The 24,453-nt window shown below is 34.4% G+C and overlaps 1 protein-coding gene across 1 annotated transcript; it reads left to right on the plus strand.

Annotated features, from left to right (window-relative positions):
* The first annotated feature begins 767 nt into the window (after positions 1–767).
* SSR1 (signal sequence receptor subunit 1) lies at positions 768–24,036 on the plus strand. The gene is made up of 8 exons (XM_039869392.1): positions 768–961; positions 3,509–3,621; positions 8,039–8,126; positions 9,421–9,683; positions 11,049–11,125; positions 11,856–11,934; positions 13,564–13,657; positions 21,473–24,036. The coding sequence occupies exons 1-8, from the start codon at positions 883–885 to the stop codon at positions 21,538–21,540; spliced, it is 861 nt and encodes a 286-aa protein (XP_039725326.1). The 5' UTR covers positions 768–882; the 3' UTR covers positions 21,541–24,036.
* Positions 24,037–24,453: the final 417 nt, after the last annotated feature.

Raw genomic sequence — 24,453 nt, forward strand, 5'->3', positions numbered from 1 at the left:
TTAAATTAGATTATACATGAAAGCAGTTTCTAAGGGACACCGATTGGCAACACTATGCACACAATAAGGGTTAGCTTGTTTCATTACCCATATGACATGTCACACTGGTCCAGTCCAACAGTACCTGGTATTCAGATTGTTTAATTGCATGAAATACCAGATTATTGGCAGCAACCCAAAGTCCAAACTAGATGAGTAGAAAACTGAAGAGTATTGTACAGCCTTTGCTGCCCCCATCATATATTTGCCAAATACTTTCTACATGCCAGGCACTGTTCTAGGTGATTTATCTTTGGAATGTCACCTAAGATGTAAGAACTGTCACTATGGGTAGGGATGTGGTCAGAGAGGGAACAAGATTTACCACTGTATATTTTTTATGCTCTTGGGTTTTTTTAAACAATTATCTATTCCAAAACATATTTTTGCTTCTTAACACCATTATAGTTCATGATCCTCATATCCCTCTTATTTAAAATCATACAAAGAATTTATCGCGCCAGACACCAGGCCAACTGTCCTTCAAATAAGGTCGTCATTAACGATGTTAATAAATTGGAGCGGTGCGGGTCGAGTAAGTGACAAATTCCAAGTCGCCAGCCCGCATTACGGCGGATGACTGACTCTCGCGGGAATCTCAGAGGCCAGGGCAACAGGCCACGTGATGCCCCGGGCCGCCCACGCACGCCACTGCAGGGAGACGACTCGCAGCCACGTTGGCGGCGTACCTCTGCCAGGGAGGGGGCGTGGCGAAGGCCCGTGCGTGGTACGTGCCGTGCCCCGCCCCTCCCCGCTCGGAGCCCGGATGAAGAGTAACGCCATTACCGCCGGAGCGGTCGAGAACTCTCGCGGACCGGGACTGGACATCCGACGAGCTGCGCCATGAGACTCCTCCCCCGTCTGCTTCTGCTTCTTTTGCTCGTGTTACCCGCCACCCTCTTGCTCCGAAGCGGCCCTGGAGGTGAGGCGAGGGAAGTAGGTGGCGGGGCTCGGCTGGGAAGGAGATGCCAACAACAGCTAGTTTAAAGCTGGAGGCGGCGGGCGACTCCTGGGTCCGGCGTCCACCTCGCCGGGCTCCTTCCACCGTCTCCCTGACCCCCGGCTCGTACTAGGGGCTGCCGGGCGCGCGGGGCAAGACCCCGTTGGGGCCTCCGCCCCTTCTACGCGAAGTGCTGGACAGTGCAGGGAGAACTTGCTAGGTGGCTGCCCAAGGGCTTGGGCTTGTCCCCTGGCCCCGGACCCGCGCCGGCAGGTGTAGCCGGAGCTGTTGGATCCTCAGCTCGAGGGAGGAAGCGAGGGGGCAGTTGGCACGGCTGCGCCCAGAGCGCGCTGCAGCCCGCTTTATTTCTTCCTGCCGCCTCCCGCGCGGCTCCACCCCCATCCTCTTGGCTCTGGGTTGACGTGTCTTTAGTTTCCACGTTAGGAGTCCGCCTTCATTCATTTGCTCAAACCTTTGTTTTCTGAACACCTAAACTCTTAGAGCACATTTTTTTCCCTGGTCATTTTGCCTTTTATCAGCACCTGGTCCCTGTGTATTGCCAGGAGTCTTGATTTCAGAAAAACTACCCATCTTCGCCCCCATTGTCCATCCCTGTACTGCCACGAGGACTGAAGAATCCCTTTGGGATGTCTATTGTGCCCTTTTTTCCTCGCTTTTTTTTTTTATGTAACCATTTTTTGTTTCATGGAATTATGTCCTGAAAAAATAGTCTAATTCGAGTTTAACGTTTTTATTTAGATTTATTCCTTCCGACAGTTAAACTAGTGTGAAAATAGATAGCAGAACCTCATAAATGTGGAGACTTGGCTTCTTGCCCTGGCTCTATTATGAACTTCGATTTTTCTAATCTGTAAAATGTAGTCTAAGTGATCACTAGAATTCTTCTGATTCTATAAGTTTAAGCAGGCTGTGTAGCAAAATGAATGATAGTGACAGGTATCACGAGTTGTTTTGCAAAGAAAAGTCAAGTGACTGGCTTCTATTAAGTGAATAGAAAACCAAGTGTGAAAATTAACCAAAACTTTTAATGAATTTGCAGGTTGACGGATTCTTAACCATTTGCTTCCTGGTTCGTTCTCATTTGTTTTTTTAAAGAAAATTTGGCAGTTCTACTTGGATAAAATCCAGACTATATTTTTTCAGGTTTTAAAACGTTTTCTTTTTTTAAGAAACATCAGTATTTGAACTGGGTATCTTTAAAACATTTTTTTTGATGAGGAATGGCCTTTCTTTGAAAAGATGTTTTCTCAAACTTTTCACTTGAAAATTATTAGATTTTATAGGCACAAAATTGTTATTGGCTAACATTAAATTAACTGGCATAACATGCACTGAAGCATAGGGTTAAAAGCAGTTATGTCTCAGTGCTGAAATTTAAATACAGTTTTAAATTAGTTAGACATAGATGTTTTTCTTACTGGTTTTTGAAAACGACTTGTAAGTTAATGAATGCATTGTTTGAATGCAGTCTTTGCTCAGCAAGAAGCAGCTGTTTTTCAGTTCATAATGTGTGATTCAGTGTTCTTCAATATTTTGCATAAATGTTAACAGCCAGTAAGAACTGAAAGAACTGGACAAGACTTAAAATACATGGTCCTTAATATGTAGTTTCTTTTGGGTATTGCAGCACATGCATATGCTTCCTTTCCCACATCTTTTTTTGTCTACTGAATTGCCACATCATCATTCTTAAAAATGTTGAAAGAGTCACTAGAACTTTGAAATGTCTTTTGAGGGTCTGGCCTGAAATTTTATGTGACTTATTTAGAGTTCTTTTACCTATAAAATGATGATTTATAAAATTTTGGCATTAGAGTCACGCTTAACTTTCACTTTGGTATTAAGTGTAGCAGGAATTAAAAAATATCTTAAAACATGCTTGAGGCCATATACAAATATAAATGCATGCTTTCTCTGCAGTCAGCCCTCAAGTTACCAGTATAGTTTTTGTTGTTGTTTTACTAAATATTGTGTTTTACACAAGCTAATTTTTACCGTGGATACCATACAGATATTTCTCCCTTGGATTTACATGCTGTCAAGTTCCAAGTTTGAGCTGTAGTCAACTCGAGTAACAATGTTTCTACCCTAGATGTTGAGATTGCTGTTTTCCTTTAGACTTGATTTTTTTATTTTGTTTTGTTTTATATGGTTAATGACAGGGATTAAATTTTAGAATTTCTTACTTTTCAAACAAACTTATTTTCCTTAATTTGCTTAACAAAGTTTTTTTATATGGACTTTAAGGTATCTTTAGCTTGAGGAGTTAATTTTTTCAACTGTTAGTACTTTTTAAAAATTAAACATTATTTCCCATTAAAATATGAACATGTAGTTAAGACTACTAAGATAAAAGCATATGAATATTCTTAGGTGCATTGTAACTTGACATCATTTGAGTGCACTGGGTGACTGAGTTACTTCAAGGGGAAATATTCATTGACTATTTGTGAGATTAAAAAACATTGGTATTCCAGGTTAACTGCTTGTTTTATATTTTATTATTAGGTCCAGTAGCAGCAGCTCAAGACCTTACAGAAGATGAAGAAACAGTGGAAGATTCAATAATTGAAGATGAAGATGATGAAGCAGAGGTGGAAGAAGATGAACCCACAGATTTGGTTAGTGTTATATGTATGATTTAATGCATGTATAGATCTAGAATTTATCCTTTTTATAGATGAATTTAGTCTTTAAATTCTTAATTTTAGAGACTTATTACTTTGATAAGTGTGGATTGAAGTTGGGAGACTAGAGACCAGTCCTTGGGGATGGATCATAAGTATTTTTGGAGACTGGGAGGGAGATCATATGGACATGTCTCTGTGAAGGTAACAGTATAGTGGGAATAGCACTGGACCGTTTGTTGAGAGATTTGGGGTACGTACTACTTAGCTTTCTGACCTGGGGTAATTTGTCTCTCTTGGTCTCAGTTTACTCTTTCTTCTTTGAGTCTCTTCTATGTTCCAGGCACTGTTTTGGATGCTTTGGTGAACAAACCAGGCACTTTTTCTGCTGTCATAGGAGTTCATGTTCTTGGGTCAGTGTGGAGATGTTTTGGTGGCAGGAGAGTGAGGAGCAAACAAAAAAACTATATATAAAATATGTTCTGTGAAGAGTAAAGGGCTGAGAGAAGACCTTTTAGAAGTCGTCCAGTTCTGGTACTTTTATTATAAAATTATAGTCTGACACTAAGACGTTGGGCTAGAGTAAGGCTTATTGCAGCATTCTTCTAGCTAATTTCATAGCCTCTCTTGGACTATGTAATCTATCCTACACGGATATTTTTGTCTTTCTCTTTTTTATTTGCCACATTTGAAACAGGAATTTTTTTGATTCTAGATTTTTGTCTGTCTGTTTTTTTTTTTTTTGGAGCTTAAACCAAGTCCCTATTTTCTCTTATGTCACCATCAAAATAATTAGCTTGTGTATAGATTTCTGCTCCTCTTTTGACTTATCCTCCTTTTTGTGCTTTCCAATCAAGCTAATCCACTTGCTATTCTGTCAGTGTTTAAGTTACCATTTTTATGCATCTGTGCATATTGTTTCACTTGAATAGACTACCCTAATTTTTGTACTTTTTAAATTCCCCCTCCTTTAGGAAACCTTTACTGATTATTATGTGTCAGGCCTTTCATATGTATGTATACCCATAATTTTAGGGTTTATATTAGGGTTTTGCATCTTCAACCCCATTCATTAGATACATGACTTTTAACTAGATCAACACATTCCTCCATCAGTGATGATAGTAAAGACTTGGCTGTTCTAAAAGTGCTACTCATAGTAAGATAACTTAAAGTGAACATTGGAAGGGAATCCATCCAGGAATTGAGGTTTAGAGATGGTATTTAGGACTCTGAAATTTGGGCATGTACAGACATTTAGTAATATATTACATTGTTAAAAACACTTTTCTGGAATTGTGGCTCTCTAGCACTGGAATGTACTTATTGTGGAGGAAGAGAGTAGAGAAGGAAACTATTAATGTCTTTGTTATATTAACAGTTTAGCCAGAACTTTCCTATGCCTTGATTATCTCAGTCTTGAGAACTAAGAGTTAAAAGAGCAACTCAAATTTGTCCATTCCTTACCCTGGCCAATGAGTACAGAAGTGTTAGTGTCCTTTGCTATGTTCATATTCCCCAATCAGAAGACAGGGCAGATGGAAACAGGAAGGCTGGGGAAGTGTTTCCTTCCTTTGGACTAAACCATTCCAGCAGTGGTAGGCTTGTGTGGGACCCTGAAGGCTGAAAAGGATAGACACTTAAGGCCAAAGTTGCTACATAATTACCTCCAGAACCAAAGGCCCTAGAATTTCTCCTGTGGTTCCCCAAGGTTTATGTGATCAACGTATACACAACTGTCTTAGGCATCAAGGAATTAGGGGATATGGAAGGATTCTTTGCCCCTGGGCCTGTCCCGTGTTGGAGTCAAGGGACAGAAATGAGATTTTCCTAAGATCTGAGATACCAATAGCTTATTTAGATGCAAGTTATTGCTTTACATATTTTCAGTGCAAACTTTTTTAAGTCACCTTGGGCTTTTCTAAGCCCTGATTATCCTTTAATTGCTAAAGCTGTGAGTTGCAATGTAGCTTACTATCATTCTCTGAAAGTATTTTTCTTAACAGAAGTGATAGCAATTTTATTATGATTTTTATCAAAGTAAGCACTATAGTAGTAACACTAATTAACATAAAAATATTAGTATTATTTAAAATAGGTAATACTTTCAAATGGATCAGAATTTTAAAAGTGCAAAGTATATAGTGAAAAGCTTTTCTGGCATCTTTGTCCTCTAGCTGCTGAGGTCGTCTCCCCAGTATTACTTGTTTCTTTACTCTCCTGGAGATAGGCTGTAATAGCTAAAGTATTTTAGAGCAGCGGTCCCAAGCTTTTTGGCACTAGGGCTCAGTGTTCCTGTGAGAATCTAATGCCTCATGATTTGAGATGGAGCTGAGATGGTGATGCTAATTCTAGGGAGCAGCTAGCTGCAAATACAGATAAAGCTTCGCTGGCTCACCGCTCACCACCTGCTCTGTGGCCTGGTTCCTGACAGGCCATGGAGAGGTACTGTTCTGCGGCCTGGGGGTTGGAGACCTGTTTTAGAGCATAAGCAGGTACTAAGCAGTATACATTTTATGATATATATACAGCTTATGCATTAGCCACAAGATAAAAGAGTTGTTTACCTTTACTTCCGTGTACTTTCCAGTTCTTCACAATTAGCATTCCAAACATTTACCACTTTCAAACTCCAAAATCAGTCTTTTACAGTCTTAGGAACAACTTTGCCTTCACTGTCATAAACGAAGACCATCAAATGTGAACTCTATTCAGCTTTCTGCTTCTAAATATATTATTCACCCATACTTTCTGTGTTTTCTTTAACCAGTATGCTTCTCATCTGCTCGTTTCATATTTGTTTTCTTAGTTATTTGGTCCCCTGTATCTAGTAAAACTGTTCTTGTTAAGTCACCAGTGACCTAATTGCCAAATTCCTGGCCTGTTTGGCATTGTTATCCTATTTGAGCTCTTTCCAGCATTTGCTGATTACCCCTTTCTTAAGTCCCTTCATGTTGGCTTCTTTGGCACCCCTCTTAGTTTTCTCTGCCTACCTGTTTCTGCTTGGTCTCTACTACCTTCTCTTCCTCTTCTCTCTTGTGATTTCAGCCCCACCACCTTACATTAAAAAAAAAGATGGCTTTCAGATCTCATGTCTTGTCACCTACCTTACTGTCACTGAGCTTTAAACCTGTATTTTCAGCACTTTGCAGGATAGCACCGTCTGGATGCTCAAATTTTATATGTCCAAAATGGAATTTAGCCTATACAATCCATCCTACCTCCATAAATCATTTCTTGTTTTGATATGGCTGTTTCCCTGTTACTTCCATTTCTTTTTACTCCATAGCCCATTAATCAAAACTTGGGGATGGTTCCTTTTAACTGTTTCTTCAGATATACCACTTTCTCTTTATTCCTACAGCTTACTGTTCCTGCCTTCCTGTCTTTGGTCTCTTTTCCCACTTGTGGGTCTCTTTTCCTAAAAGTAGAAATTTACTAAAGTATAGGACAGGCTTTGCCCTTGAGAAGTCTATCTATTGAAAGAAAACATTTTATGTAAATGAAAAGTTAAATACCAATACACTATGGTGCCCTCAAGCATCTCGATTTATTAAGAGTCTGGACACTTCAAAACCTAAATCTCTTTGAAATCCTCATTGATACCTGGAGAAATACTGCAGTGAGGTTTTTAAATTTTTCAACTAAATTGGTTCACATTTTTAAACAACTCTATTGAGATATAATTTATATATCATAATGGTCACCTGTTTTAAGCATACAATTCAATGATTTTTAGGAAATGTACCAAGTTGCGCAACTTTAATCACATTCTAGGACATCATCATCCCAGTATGATCTTTAGTCACATTTTTTAAAACCGTTTCTTCCAGTTGTGTGACAAATTCTCACAGGAATATTTTTCGGTTAAGATAGAAATCTTTGTAGGCTGATGAAGTGTTCTAGAATAGGGTCAGAAAAATGTGGCTGTGTGCCAAATCCAACTGCCCATTTTTTATGTATTGCGTCTGCTTTCCCACAACAGCCACAGAAAGGCAGAGTCAGGTAGTTGCAACAGGCACCTAACTCATGGTTCTCAAAGCCAAAAATATTTGATATCTGGCCCTTTAAAGAAAAAGTTTACCAACCCATGCTCTGGAACCTTGTAGTTCAAAGTTTGGTTTGAGTACCAGCAACATAGCATTTCCTGGATGCTTGTTAGAAATACAGAATTTCAGGCTTCACTCTCAACCTGAATCAGATCTGCAAAATCTTAAGAGTTGATATGCACATTACTATTTGAGATGAACTGCTCTAGAATTTTTATTTTAACTGATGAGATACAATGAAATTCCTACCACAGCTAATTGCAACAAAGCAATATTTTGTCACAAATCTTAGTGATGTTGTTATTTTTAAACAGTGATATACTTTTTTCCCTGTAGTAATCCCTTTTTAATGTTTTTCTTAGGCAGAAGATAAAGAGGAAGAAGATGTATCCGGTGAACCTGAAGCTTCACCAAGTGCAGATACAACTATTTTGTTTGTGAAAGGAGAAGGTAATAGAGAAATATTAGTTTTAACTTAGATATAGGAATTTTTTAAATGGTAAGTTCACTTTTTTGGGAAGCATTAAGATCTTAATGCTTAAGATCTTTATTCTTCTTTTACAAATTATAGTGTAAACATTTATTTTGAAAAAAGTCATACTATAAATATATATAATAATGAATACTCATGTCTGTAAGATAGTATTCTTGGCATTTAAATTAAGGGGAAAAATAAATACTACCCATTTTAACTAGAAATTAAATGTTTCTTTGAAAGAAACTATTTTAAACTTTTTTCACACTGCAACAGTAAATTAAGTCATATTTTGAGTAAAAACATTAGTGACACATTATATTTGTACAAGTAGGCCTTGGTTGGACCCTAGGTTTCATTAAGAGAAAATAAATATTACGGCTTAAATTTAATGAAAACTATGGCATGCACTGTTCTCAATACTGTGCATGTATTATTTAATTCTAGCAAATCCTATGAGGTTAGTTACAATTGTTAAACTGAGATTTAGAGAGATTAACAAATTCTCCAGAGTTATCCAGTTAGTAAATAGAGTGTGGAGACAGGATTCAGACCCAAATCTGTTCTGACCCCAAAGTCTGTGTGGTACTGGGTGAAACCCAGCTGTGTAAACTACAGTATAATTATTGAAGACTTATTATTTGAAGTTATAATTTTCTCCTTGTGTTTTCTGTTTTATTCTCACATATGTTCAGATTTTATGCCTACAAAAAGTATAATTTGATTAAGAGATTTTTTTTCCCCCCTTTTTATAGCTGCTTCCCTGGGTCTTCAAATTTGCATTTGACTAATTGCTTTAAGTGGTAGGGATTACCTGATTTTTTTTTTTTTAAATATTCTAACAAATATTACAATTTTGGTAAACTTAGACCTGATCTTTCTGTCATTCTTCTCTTTAGTATTTGCACAGATAACAGCTAGAACTCAGGGAAAAAGGCAACTTCATCATGACATAGCTCCACTGCAAGATAATTTTACTGTCAAAAGTACACACGTCTCTCTTAGACCGCTTAATTTGGATGTGTCTGGTCTGAAATGAGATGCTTAATTTAACTCTTAAGTTAAAATGCTGGAATACAGAGGTTTCAGTTTTTGTATCCAACTCCAGCACTAGTTAGTGTATGACTGGAGTGCTCTATTGAAAGGGATTCTGAAATCAAGTCTACATGCATCAGGAAAGGGTGCCAAAATCTGTTAGTAATGTCTAAATTTTATTTCATGCCCTTTGAACATTTTCTGATCTATCTTTCTCCTTTTTTTGTTTCTTAGATTTTCCAGCAAATAACATTGTGAAATTCCTGGTAGGCTTTACAAACAAGGGTACAGAAGATTTTATTGTTGAATCTCTAGATGCCTCATTTCGTTATCCTCAGGACTACCAGTTTTATATCCAGAATTTCACGGCTCTTCCTCTGAACACTGTAGTGCCACCCCAGAGACAGGCAACTTTTGAGTACTCCTTCATTCCTGCAGAGCCCATGGGTGGACGACCCTTTGGTCTAGTCATCAACCTGAACTACAAAGATTTGAATGTAAGGACTTCTAAACTTTCAGGATTTGTTGTTGAAGTTAGAGATATATGAGGACAGCTGACATTTGGATATTCTTGTATTTAATCATTCATGTGCCTATTTTGTGGTTGAAACTATGATAGGTACCAGGGAGGCAAAGATAAATTGCATGTCTGTCTTCAAGTGTATAATCCACTGGAGGACACGGATGTTAGCAGGTGATATTGCAACATGATAAGTGATACGTACTAGAGATAAGTGTAAGGTGCTGAAGTATGAAAGTGGTAGCAACTTTAGCTGGATCTTAAAAGGAAAAGGAGCAGTAAGGCACACTGTGGAGTCTATATTTTTAATGTAATTTTAGCAGTAAGGTTTATGGCCTATGAGAACCAAATAGTCTAATATAGGCTCTGTTGTATTTCTTATGATTTTTAATCTATATGGTATATATCCAATGAATGAATGAGAGAAGCCTGCCACAATTGAACTGCTGAGAGTTGACCTCTAGATGCTAACTATTAAATCCACCTTCATATAAGGACATATTTAAACCATTATCTTTTCAAAGAGTTTTCAGAGAAAGAAATTTTATCCTCTCTTGGAAGCTTATTCAACCTTTCATCATCCTAATGTCAACATTTTTACCTTATGTCTTAGTTAAATTTCTTGTACTGCAATTAGTTTTCTCTTTTTTAAAATTACTTAGTAGAGTCGGCAGAATAAGTACGACATTTGTGCAAAGCATCAGACACTGAAAAATAGTTATCTGTGTATTGTTCCAGTAATTTCGATATATTTTAAAACTTAAATTGTGTTGAACTGACAAAATTGTTTCAAGATCACAACCAAAAATTATTTTGATCCTGAAAAATCACCAGCCCATTTATTATAAAGAAATTGATTTCCAGTTCCCTGTCAATTTAGAACATGAATTTGACTTTTGTTCAATTTTAGTTCTTGAAGTGATCTGCTATTGCAGCTACTGCTGTACATATTTATGCTTTTCCTTATTTTGGAGGATTACACACAAAAGAAGCTAGGACTTCTAGTTGTAAGAGTGTTCTGTGGGCTTTATTTCTTTCTGCACATTCTATCTCATTTTTATCTTGTCTGGTTCCTCAAGCCTCCCTCCCCCACCCCACCCCAAAATAGCAGGGGACAACTCTGGCAAAGTTGGAGGCATTTTTTATTTGTGGAGAAAGCGGCATCATATGTTGAATGCCTGACACAGAATTAGCACCATTACATATGACCTTGTTGAGTCTTACCTTTTAAATGATAAAGCTATAGTATATTTCTTAGGGTAATGGTTTTAAGAAACCTTGTAAGCTTGCATTTTCCCAATACATTTCATATTTAGGTTTTTTTTTTTTTTTTTTTTAACAGGGTAATGTATTCCAAGATGCTGTCTTCAATCAAACAGTTACAATTATTGAAAGAGAGGATGGGTTAGATGGAGAAACGTAAGTGAAAGTTGAAATATGTAGGTCTTGATGTCATTAAGTAGTCCTGGAAGACTTGCTCTTGACAACATATTTTTATTAAATGATGAAAATAGAATAGACTGTAGGTTTGGTGAAATCCTTACTACATAAATCCATACTTTAGATGATTCTTATAACAATACCAAGTTAGGAAAGATAGTTGAAACTGACAGAAATCTGTTTTCAAAAGATAGCTTTGGCTTTCCATCCTTCCCATCTTCTAAATTCTTTTTCATCCTATACTCTTAAACTTAATCACCAGCCTAATCCAAGTTGCATTCCTCTAAAATCGCTATTGAAAACATAAATTATAACATTTTATCTTTAAAAATGTGTCCTTTGTAAATGACATTTCTTATTGTATACTTTTATGTAATTCACCAGAAGTAATTTTCAAATCAAACTACAAAATCTAGTATTTGAGGGAAATAAAACCCAAGGCAATTATAAAGTAGTTTTATTCATTTTAAGTCATATAATTGTTTTTTTAAATTGATTAATTGTTCTTAGAGCTATAGTAAAACTTCATCAAACTTATTACCTGGATCTTTGTTGAATTTAAAATATTCCTTTTCTAAAGACATACTGTATAAGCATTATAGATGTCATTAGCTGTGGTGTTTCTTATAAGTTAAAACAATTATAGTTTTAATTAGCTGTGGTATTCCTTATGATTTAAGCCAGTTTATATTTTCTCCTTTTATATCAGAATCTTTATGTATATGTTCCTTGCTGGTCTTGGGCTCTTGGTGGTTGTTGGCCTTCATCAACTCCTAGAATCCAGAAAGGTAATTATAGATGAATAACGCTTATAGATGTACTTCAGAAATTGTTACAGTACTAAATTAAGTACAGTCCATTTATTCGTGGCTTCTTGCTTTCACTGTGGGTTTATATATTTACAGGTTTGTTGTACCTTTTAAAAATAAAACCTGAAGGTGAGACCTTGGATTTGTAACTTGGATCTGATTAGACTTTTTTACACATGTGCAATCAATGTCCTTTGTCTTCACCCTCCAGAGTTATCTTTACCTACTTGTTATTGTAACTTAATTATGCTAGAATTTTTATTAAACTTAGGCATAAGATTTCATTTTTCTATTATACTTTTTCTAGGATGTTATTTTATCTGTAAGCACTTCAGCTTTTATATTCACTTTAATACTCAAACTGTAAGGTTAATTCCTAATTAGCAATTAAATGATCCTTTTCTTTTGAAAAGACTAAATTATCTGTATTCTATTTGTCTAACTTCTATTTTCTTGTTAGATTAGTAAAGTGGCAACACTAAAGCACGAGCTACAATCATAGTTGCTCTCTGTGGACATGATAGCTAATTTCTCCACTGTCCTCATCTCACTCTCTTCCCCCTCCTGCAGAACAAAACACCCATACTATTCCTCTCAGTAGGAAGTATAACATGATTGTGTCAAGTATATTAATATTGACTAGCTCCTTATATTAAAATTAGCAATTACTGTTATTAATAAGCGCTTGCTTTTTTAAAATTAAATTTATTGGGGTGACATTGGTTAATTATATAGGTTTTAAGTGTACAATTCAGTAATGTGTAATATGTACGTTGCATTGTGTGTTCAGCACCCAAAGTCAAATCTCAGCACTTGCTCTTTAAAAGAGAAATACTTAGTGCTTAAATTTTAATTTCCATAACTCTTTGGCTCATTTTCATAATAGCATTTTTGCTATAAATTTGTATGTTAGATATAATGGCATGTCAAATTTCTTTGCATTTGAATGAAACCATTTTTTTAATTTGGCTGTGGTTACCTTTCCATCTACTCAGAATCTCATTTTTGGACTGAATAATTTCTTTTATATAAATAATTGGGTTTTCTGTTTTTGTTTTTAAGAGCAGGGCTAAAGAATGGAATTAAATTACTTTCAAGCAGTTTTGCTGCAAATACTCTAGGGCCAGTGTTTTAGGCTGTTAGCTTAAAAGAGATTTTATGTTTTCATTTTGTTTTATCTATGCCAAATGTTTAAGTATAGCTAACAATACAGGAATCTGTGCATGCATCATTTCAGTAATTATCCTGAATTTTATTGAATGTAGAAATAAATTTATTCTTTAAGATTTGATTCCCCAAGGGAAAGAAAATCATTGTATAAATTGAAATTACTTGGTCCACCAATTGTTTAATAACATATGAAGCTTTGTAGCAGAAGAAAATGTCTTTAAAGCCTAAAAATACATAATTGTTGTGAAGATTTATTCCTTTTCATACTTTATAATTCGAGCTAGACATGATTTCTCCCCTCTGATTAATAAAAGCTAGAAGAGACCATATTTTTTTATGGTCTTGCTACTATTTTAAGTAGCTTGATAGGTCTCTTTTTAAAATTATAGTAAACAATATAATGAAACTCTTTTAAAGTAATGTTTTATGTTCTCTTAGCGCAAGAGACCCATACAGAAAGTAGAGATGGGTACATCAAGTCAGAATGATGTTGACATGAGCTGGATTCCTCAGGAAACTTTAAATCAGATCAGTAAGTACTCTTAATAACTTGGCTAGGAACTTTTTTTCTTTAAGTGGAAATTATATTAAATATTTTAGATTTAGCAAAAGTGCTTGGTCATTGCTATTTAATACTTATCTTTTCCATTACTTTAGAATCTAGTATTATGTGATTAATGAATGCTTAAAATTTTATTCTCTTTAGTATTTTTACTCTTTAATTTAGAAATGCTTCCAAATCTGCAGTTTATATACAAATGTGTGAATTCTCTACTTTCCTAATCTTTTTCCTGTCTCTTTTCTTTTCTGTTGCTTCAGTGCAGAGTAGAAGAGGTGAGGCAATTTTTTTAATGGTGTTGTCTGTGTATTGGGGGCTCTTATATAGCACATGAATACTTTACAGTAAGTTTAATGAGGAATGGAACAGTTCTCTAACACTGTATTTGTCGGAAAAACTACTGACTACCCGCTATAGTTTGAAAGAATAAATCTGAAATACTGCCTGATATTTTACTTAACAGATATATTTCAGTTTTATTACATATGCAAGTAGTTAAAATATTAACCTTTATAAAAGAATGTAGAATTTTTTTCCCTAATTGTAAATGGACTTTTTAAAAACATAAAAGTAATAAGGCTTCATTGTAAAAAATAATAGTACAGAAGTGAAAAGCTAACATCATCTCTCGGATCAACTAATATCATTTTCCATAAATAATTTGCATTTGTGTGTGGTTTTGAAGTATTTTTTTATATATATCAGCATATATGTCTTGTTTCTGTGTTTTACACAGTGGCATCATTTTGCACAAATGCTTATATAAGTGCTCTTATATAAGCATTTATTAAAAAAAAACTAATAAAGATTCTTATATTTAAATGTATGGGATTTTTGAATTCATGCCTTGGATATCTTTTTGTGATAGTTACTTACATATTTACCTCATTTTTAATAACTAGATAAGTATTCTTTTTAATAACTAGATAGTGTTCTTTTGTATAAATGTGTCATGATAGTTTAAACCTGTTCTGTATTGAAGGATGTTTGTTATTTCTAGTTTTCACTCTTACAATTAAATCTGTAAGGAGAAAGCTTGTCATATAGCTAGTAAGAGGAGGAGCCAGGATTTAAATAAGTTTGTACAATTAAATACTGCTCCATGCTACCTAAAATAGTAGTATAAAGGTGAGTAGGCCATAATTATCAAATAATACTAAGTGCTCTTATATAAGCATTTATTAAAAAAAAAACTAATAAAGATTCTTATATTTAAATGTATGGGATTTTTGAAAGTAGAGATATAATTGACATATTAGTTTCAGGTGTATAACATGATTTGATGTTTATGCATTCTACAAAGTGTTTACCACAGTAAGTCTAGTTAACATCCATCACAGTTACAATTTGTCTTACGATGAGAACTTTTAAGATCTATTATCTTAAGAACTTTAAATGTGCAATACAGTATTACATCCCCATGTCTTATTTATTTTATAACTGGAAGTTTGTACCTTTTGACACCCCCTTCACCTATTTTACCCACTCCCCACAAATGATAGTTTCTTAAAAGTAAAATAGCTAGGTCTAAAGATTATGTGCATTTTAATTTTTATGAAAAGTTAAGAATGGCGTTTGTACTATGCTAAAGACTTTTGACTTTCCTTCTGGGTAAAAGGCAGCTATCAGATACTTTAAAGCAGAGAAATAACAAATTTCTGTTTGAAAAGAAATAATAGCTTTTTGGAGGATGGCTAGCAAACAGGAGCTACTGTAAAATGATTTTTTAAAAAATGAGTAGGTCCTAAGCTAAGGCAGTAGTGATGGGAGTAAAAAGGAGTAGAAAGTTATTTCAGAAATGGAGCATACCAGGTTTTTGGTGACTTTTTGGATGTTTTAGGAAGAATGAAATAGTACTCTGAGCTTAGGCAGCTGGTTGGAAGATGATCCTATTAATGTAGGGGATAAAGGAAGAGGAGTGAGTAAGCATGAGAAGAGATGAGTTTGGATTAGATCTGTTGAATATAAGGAGCCCGTGGAACTCGACAGTGCATCAGAATTACTATGAAATATGTATTATGTTTAAATACATTATTTCTTCAAGTATATTTTAAATGTCTTACACAGAATTGGCTGAAACTACAAAATCATTAAAAATTATAATTAAAAACTAATGTCACTGTAAGGGCTATGGAGTCAACTTCTTCAGAAGAATTTTTACATGACAAATAGATTAGGAGGTTAGTTTTGTAGTATCTTTCTCCCTGACATTGTTATTCATGAACTTAAAAGCTGAGTATTGTCACATTTGTAGAGCAAAATTAAAATCATGTATAATTGTTTTCATTTAAAAAGTGCTAAGTATCTACTATGTCATAATACTCTACTAGGTTCTGAGTGGTATGTTAAAAAGTTAAAGTTACTGTTTAGGAATTTACATTTCTACTTGAGGCAAATAAAGCACATACATTAAATATCTGAATAATCAAAGACAGTATGTGATTATCTGTTAGAATGAATAATATGGATAACTTACACATTAATAAAAGGGCCCATATTAGAGTCAGAAGAGGCCTTGTTGAAGGAAAGAATTTAACTTACATTAGGTGCCTTCTGTGTTCTGGGTAGTCACTGCAAAGTAAGCCTGCTATCTGTATTTACTGGTGAGAAATTGCTCGTAAGGAAAAGGAACTTGCCAAGGTTCATAACTACATTTGTCTCCTTCTAAAGCCCATGTACTTTTCTCAGTGAGACTTATTTGTCAAAGATTGTTTTTGTTTTTGTTTTTATAACAGTTGTTTATCTTGCTTAAAATCTGATTGTCTAGCCTGAGTTTTAGGACCACATCTCACCACCAAAGACACTCTTTTCCTTCCCATTTAAGTGATATTCCTTGTCTTGAAAAAACTTCATTGACAGCAGCGGAACTTCTAAACAGCAGTAAGCTAATCCATTTATCCAGTTAAAGTGATAAATTTTTTTTATCAAATTCAAGATGTTTTTGATACTTTGTCCTTTATAAGCTTATCATTAAGAAGCATGTTATTTGTTGATTGTTTTTTTGGAATTTGAAAATAGCTGAAAGACACATAACACCCATAACTCACTTTTATAACAAACTCTGGAAGCCTGGGGTCCCAGATGGAGCCTCATTCTGTGAAATCAAAGAGGTCCTGAGAGCATTTCAGAAATCAGGGACATAGTGGTTAAAGGGAAGGGTGTAAATAAATAAGTGTAGTTGGCAAAAACATTATTTGCTATTTTATAGATTTCTTTTTTTCTATACATACTCACTTTTTTAACTTGCTTTTTTGATATGAGATAACTTTAAATTACAGATATAATGACACACGTTGATGTAAGAAACATCCAAATCTGTAGAGACTTTTTATAAGAGTTTATTTCAGCCAAACTGGCCATATGCCAGGAAGCAAGATCTCAAGTGTTCCCATAATGACACTTTCTTTTATATTTTTGGAAGTAAGGCGGAGAAATCTATGATTGGATTATAGGTTAGTTAACAAGATTATGTGCTCTTTTGAAGGTGGTTATACTTCCCTGGAGTCTGAAAAGGGCATTTCAAAGGTGTGTTAACCTAGATCAACAAAAACAATGGGTTAGGCTTGCTTAAGGCAAAGATAATCTTTTATTAGGGAATTTATAGGTCTGAGGCCTGACTGCCCACCATGATATTCCCAGTTAGGCATTTATGATCAGATCACCCTGTGAGATTAACGTTTGGTTAGATTTATTACAGAGCCCCTTTTTCTTCTACACACTCTACCTCTAAAATATTTCACTTTGCAAAGAAGTAACATTATTCTGACAAACAACATCACATTTAAAGATTTATTATTATGAATAGTAACCAATCTATATTGAAATTTCTTCAGTTTTAAAAATATCCTTTATAACTTTTTTCCAACATAGGATGATGCATTGCATATGGTGGTTATATCCCTAAGTCTTTTTTAATTTACTACAGCTCTAGAAATTGGCCACTTGCCCTGTAGAAGAGGGCTTCTCAAACGTTAATAGTGTACAGATCACTTGAAAATCTTGTTAGAATGCCTGTCTAGATTCAGAAACTCCAGGGTGGGTTTGAAAAGTTGGTGTTTCTAACAAGCTCCTAGGTGACCTATTGATCACACTGCGTAATAAGGCTCTAAAGTCCCACCTTCCAGATTTGTCTGATTGTTTTCTCCTGGTGTCTTTTAGCTAAAATTTATTTAACTTTGAAGATTATAAGCTTGATTAGATTTAAATTGCTCTTTTTTGGCTTCATAGCATACATCATATGTAGTTTATGAATACTTTTTACATCACATCAAGAAACAATTTATGATTGTTTCATCATTAGTGATGCTAAATTGAGCACTAGATTAGGGTAGTAGCCATGTAATCCTCCCATGTGACCAGGAAAAGTGAGGTCTTTTCTGCTTGTCACCTAGAAATTACTGTGTGATGTTACGTTGTTGTCACACAGATAGATGTCCAGTTCTCTAAACCATTCACCAGTTAATAATTCTCTCATGAAGTAATGTTTCAGAGGCTGTTACAATTCTCAGTTGAATTTTCTTTGGTTTTTACTAACTGCCATTATTTTGTAGAGTTTTTCCCTCATCAACTGGGACTTTTTGGTTTCCCTAAAAGACAGTTCCTACTGAAAAAGCCAAGTTCTTCCCTTTATTTTCCAACTTTCAAGGTAAAGAGTTAGTCTAAAAGCCACCCCAATGGTGACAAATGAATTTTTTTCCTTATTTTCTTCCTTTGTTTTTTGATTATCATCTCTAAATTCAGATTTTCATACAAATAGTTTTAGTTAACTATTTCTTTGTTGATGCTCAAATTGTCACAGTTTTGGCTAATGGCTGCCTTTTTGAACTGCCTCGAACTTTATCCCTTCAATCTTTGCATGATCTCTTACTTGCTGGCTCAACAAGATATTCCAAACTTGTACTTCTCTACTGTAGGCGTGGAGTTAGCTGTTTCTCCAAGGACCCCTGGATGACACCAGAAGTGAAAACTTAGACTTTAAGGATGTCATTGATACTGGGTGACATTGTTTCTAGGCCTGTTCTGTGAACCGAACTAGAAAATACATATTTTTTAATCATAAAATCATTGATATTTTCAACTTCAATAGTATTTTTAATTTTATGTGCTTTTTTTTTTTTTCTTACTACACTTGATTTCTTAGAGCAAGTCTTAGACGTCAGCATTTATCAGAATCAACTGGGTTGCTTGTTAAGCTTGCCTAGCCCAATCCCTAGAGTTTCTAGTTGAATCTGGCTCGGGTGAGACTCAAAAATTTGCATATCTAAGTTCTCAGGTGATTTTGAGGCTGCTGGTCCAGATGACACTTTGAGAACCACTGTCTTAGACCATGGTTTTCCCAGAGTAAAGGAATCAAGCCAAATTGCAGGTAATTTAGAGAAAAAATAGCCATTTCTTTCTAAGATAGGACACATACTTTGCATATTTGAGAATAGAATGGAGAAAACGAAGAGAAATTTTGGTGCAGGAGGTGTGCGTGGAAGTGAAGGTGCCTCAAGCTTTGAGGAATTTACCTTTGGAGAGGCATGTTGTGAGAAATAGGATATTTGAGAGGCTAATACTTAATTTGGCAAGAGCTTTTTCTCATCAGAATGTAAAGGAGGGGTGGTTTGAACCAATTTGGATCCATTATTAATAATCTTTTTCCTGATATGTTTTGTATTTCAGATTAGGGCGCTTCAACTTCCTTAAAGTCTTTTTAATTATATGCGGCAAGTTAGCTGATTTTGATAAAGACTATAGGATCTTTGCTTAATTACTCATGATCTAAGTATATATAGGGAAACCTTAATCAGCAACTATAAAAATGAAGTCTTTTATGTAATTTGACTTTCTTGTTTAACTCATGAATCTGTCAGAAAACTTGCGATTTAGATCTCATTAATGAAAAAAATCCATTTGGAAGCTATTTATATGGCACTGCTCTCTGTAGGTAAGGTAGGAAATTAGATTATGCTATCTAAGAAAGAAGAACAGGTTTAAGTTTCTGCTAACATTTTGCCTTTTTCTTCTAAAAAGGAAAAAAGTTGCAGTAACAATTTTACTACAATTAGGTATATTTCTTTAACATCTTTTAAATGGGCAGTACAGGCATTTTCAGATCTCCATTCAACATCATGTTTAGGTTTTTTTCTCACTTAAATGATTTCTTTTTTCGTAAATTCTTTTTCTTGAAACGTGAAATATTTTGACTTTAAATAATTAGTTAGATTTTTCTTTTTAAGTTTTTTAGGATTTGAGGGTGGTGGTGGGAGATTGGGCTGAAAAGCATCGTTATACATATCTGTTAATTGTTCTCTGCTGAAATAAAATGTTGCTTTCTGGGTGTTTGAGATATTTGAGCCATTTTCCCAAAAGCTCAGTGACTCCAGAATGCTCTGTTATTATTCCTTATTTGTCTGTTTCTTAACTTTGATGAGCTAGATGGGTAGGTGATGAAAGTTTTTTTCATGCATTATCATGTTTAAAAGCCTACTGCAGGTCATTGAAACTGTTGGAAGTCAGTAATCACCACTTAACGTCTGCCTGGTAACAGCTGTGTTCACACTGATAGCTGTTAGATTCTTAAGTACTACTTGAATCCTCAAAAATTATATTCAGCATATTGTTTATTTTTAAAAATTATTTACAAATTGGTCAACTGTGTAAAGGCAGTAAGTAGTTTAGCCTTTTTTTGAAACTGATGAAAGTTGTAGGCTATCTTGATCAGAAAAATGCTTCTATGCTCCATTTTAGGCAAGCTGAATCCCTTAAACATAACATTACTAACCTATTTAATAAAGGCCAGTTTTCATGTAATTTGTAGACTCAATATTTGAGTCATTAACTCTTAAGCAGATTTTTAAAAAGAACTTCTATTTTCTAAATATGCTTGATAAAAATCTGTTGTGTATTTTTAAATAGGTATGATCTAGTGATTTTAGAAAACAAAAATTAAGATCTTTTAGGCACATTATTTTTTCCATGCCACTGTTCATGAAATGCTTACAAACGAACCTCATATATTGACAAAAACTACCTTTTTCCAGCCCACTTTTTAACTGGAAAAATAATTATAGTTTGCATTTTGTAATTTATTCCACAAAGAAAGCTTATCTTCCTAATATGAAAAGTGTTCCTATAATATAAAAAGACAATGATCAGAGAAGTTAGCCCTTCTCTTCTTAAAGCTATTAAAAGATTACTCCTCTTACTGAATGAAAGTAGAAGAAACCACCAATTTATTTTTTAATGGACTCCGCTAAGACTCTAACAAATAAAAAGAAAGTAAAAAAGATAATGTTTATAGGATGGTTTTAGTATTGCTCTATACTGTCTAATGTCCTTTATCCTACTTACTCCAGATAAATTTATGAAATTACTAATATTACACAAACTGCATGGCTATACTTGTAAATGTTGTCTTTAATTTGTAACCAATAATAAATTTTTTTGAGCTGCAAAATACCTTTTATACTGTTCCAAAAGTGTTTACTTATGCATGTATAATCATGTTAATTTGTAGAACTCAGGAAGATTTTGGGTAGTGGCTTCATTACGGTAACCAAGATTAGATCTTCTCTTACTCTAATTGCAAAATTTTTCTTCATTTTAATTGAGTTACTTCTTGAAGGATTATTTTAAAGGTTAAAATATCTAAACTAAATAACCATATATTATTAGATGATATTTTTGCATGTTTTTGGGGTTTTTTTAACTTAATTATAAAATTGAAGTTTCGGAAAAATGTCTTTTGACTCCAACATACTTATTATATAGTCAGGCAAGTTAAAACTTTCTCTTTTCTTCCAGATAAAGCTTCACCAAGAAGGTTGCCCAGGAAACGGGCACAGAAGAGATCAGTGGGATTTGATGAGTAAATGTTCCTTTGTGCAACAATTCAGTCTTTACTTAACCTGCCCTAATGTTTTTCGGCCTGATGGGAATTAGTGCAGAGAAGCCATATCACCATAGAAGGCAACTACTACTTATGTGTGGACTGAGCAATCAGAGTCTATGGCGATAATATTGCTGAAAGTGCACTGCATTCATTTTTCTAAAGTAACAAATTTAGAAACCATTAAAATCTATGTGTGTGCGTGTGTATGTATGTGAACAGTTGGTCTTACCAGAATCATTGTTGAACTACCTGAAGCATGCCTTTAGAATACTAAGTATATTGTCTCTTCCTTTTTAACATTTTCTGATATTTTCTCCTCAAAATCAATATTTACCCAATATGATTATAGATGGTTCTGCCTTAGACTGTTTTAAAGAAAACAATTTGCTTTTTCCTTAGACTAGCTCAAATCCCAGTTGATGGTACAGATTAGTATTTTGTTATTGTTGCTACTTTACAACAGTATTCTAAAGGCACAAACAGGAGCGGCTGCTTTTTAGCAATAGAATTGTTTTGGTATTTTGCTGCTGTTTACTTTAATAACGCACCTTCAAAAAACTTCCCAAATGAGTTGAAGGAATTTGGGGATCTCTAGCAACAAAATTGTGAAACATGAAAATTCTGCTGATTTTGATATATAAAATCAACCCCACTCTCTTTTTATCAAAAAGAAAATGGTATATTTGTGGAAACTGAGTTGTGTTGTCCATCATTGTTCTATTTCTGACCCAAGAGATAGCTTTGGAATGATTTTATACCTTAGTTTTTTTTAAAGAGATTATTTTTCTCTCTTTAATAGAAGCATTAAGAAAAGTGGCGTTGGTCTATAGACTAAGCACAACATCAGTTAATAATGGCAGATGCCTTTCAACTAATTCTAATCTGTTTTAAAAAAAAAAATGAGTTGGGTGTTTTTTAAGTGGTTATTAACCAGTTGCTTTTTATCTAATCTTTTGGGGATTTTGGTTGTTGATATAATCTTTTTTAAGTTAAACTGAAGAATTCCAAAATTTTAAGCGCTTAAAATCTAAAGAACTAAATTGGACTTGATAAAATCCTCGTACAGAGTTATTCGCCCTATAGGTAGTAAATTAAGTTTGGCATCATTGTCAGACTGGATAAAGGATAAAATATAATAGCGTGAACAAATTAGAGGCTTTTTCCTCTGTCGTTAAGCCATATTCTCCCACATATATTTTGTAAGGAAATGATAAATGAAATTTTATCAGCTGATTAATTCCTGGTTGTCTTCATTATAATGAATTAACCCCTCTTCATTATAATCCCCACCTATACCAAGGCCCACACAAAAACAAAACACCAAAAAAAATCTTTCCAAGTTGCTTAAGTATTTACACATCTGAGCCAAAATCAGTGAAAATAAAATAGAAATTATTGGGTAGTTATTAATCACATTGCAAGTAGGGGCTATGGTGTCAAAATATCTGTGTTGGCATTGGTGAACTATAAACTTTCTATACCTGTAATATAAAATGTTTGAGTTTTTAATTGAGCTGTATGAGCAGTAGTTTATTTTGAAAAGGCTCTATGAGCTCTAAGAAACTGCATGGTTTTTTGTTTAATGTAATATAGGAGACCCTCCATTTTCTCGAAGAATATATTCTCCAGATATTTTTGTGAATGTCCAAGTTCGTGAACCTACTAGAACATAATGCAGTGAGGTGTGATTACAAAATTTAAATAACCTCTGGAGAGTTTTATTGAATACCTGGTGACAGGTGCCAGCCCTTCTGACTCCTAAATAATTTGCCTTACATGTTAGCCCTTCCACTTCTGAGGTTCAAATTAGTGTCTCAGAAATAATTTGTCATGTTTTATTTTTTTAGCATAGATCGGGAACAGTTGAAAACTCAGATGCCAGGGGTCTTCTCTCGTATCAGTTAAATGTTTAGCAGAAACTAACTCCATAATAATTGGAATTCAATTCCACACATGGTTTGTTCAAGCACACTTAATAAGTAGCCTATTTTTAAATGTCTTTTTTAAATGTAAATATTTGGATGAAGTTTTTGTTTGTTTTGATATATTCATTTGCTGCATCAACCATGGTTTCAGAATTTACCTTGAACAGCTTGGTTTCAGAATCTGTAAAATGAACTAAGAATCTTGTGTATTAATTCAGACATGTGAGACTAATGTGTTCATAAAGCATGGATCTTGCTTTGGTTGTATAGCTTCATCATTCATTTCATGGTCTTACATAGTGACTTTTAAAAGCCCTCTAAAGTGTTGGAGGCGGGAAAAGGAAATGGGACCTCCAAGGTAGAAGCAGAAAGAAGCCTGAGGCCTGAGGAAAACAGAAATCAGGAAGAAAGGAACCTTGACTTGATTTTAGTAAAGTTTTTAATTTTAAATAAGCCTCAGAAAATAGTTACTGACAGAAAAAGGCAAATTTAGATCTTAAAAAAAGAAAAAAACATTAAAAAACCGGTGCCTTACAGATGTATTTGCAGTGCAACAGCATGGAATTGTATTTTGGCTCTATTTGGGAGAACTAAATGATGGTAATGTGACTTCTAAACCTTTATTTAATGACTTGTGTTATTTTGGAGCTATAGTAGTGGATAAATGTAATATGCGAGGCTCATATAACATTTTTTGTGGTACAATGATATCCATACCCTTGGTATGAAGGAGATTTCACTTGGTTAATGCATTTAAATAATGATGTAGTTTTGTTTTTTTTTTAACTATGAGTTGCAATACACATCTTTCACCAAGAATTGGATAGGTTATACCTTCGTTTTTCAGTCTTAATTTTATTTCCAAAATTAGATGTTAGCTTAAATTTTAAAACATTTCCAAATGTGCTTGAAGTAATTTACCAGTTTGGGACAGCATCGTTTATAGTTGTAAAATTAATAAATTTTTT

This window comes from Pteropus medius, unplaced genomic scaffold (assembly GCF_902729225.1).
Source record: "Pteropus medius unplaced genomic scaffold, Ma_sr-lr_union100, whole genome shotgun sequence".
Classification (NCBI taxonomy): domain Eukaryota; kingdom Metazoa; phylum Chordata; class Mammalia; order Chiroptera; family Pteropodidae; genus Pteropus; species Pteropus medius.

Bases quoted from the DNA above. Each gene is read 5' to 3' on its own strand.
- SSR1 (XM_039869392.1), top strand. From the start codon at position 883: ATGAGACTCCTCCCCCGTCTGCTTCTGCTTCTTTTGCTCGTGTTACCC. The intron at 3,622-8,038 runs GTTAGTGTTATA...TGTTTTTCTTAG, and splicing joins AAGATGAACCCACAGATTTG to GCAGAAGATAAAGAGGAAGA. The intron at 11,935-13,563 runs GTAATTATAGAT...ATGTTCTCTTAG, and splicing joins AACTCCTAGAATCCAGAAAG to CGCAAGAGACCCATACAGAA.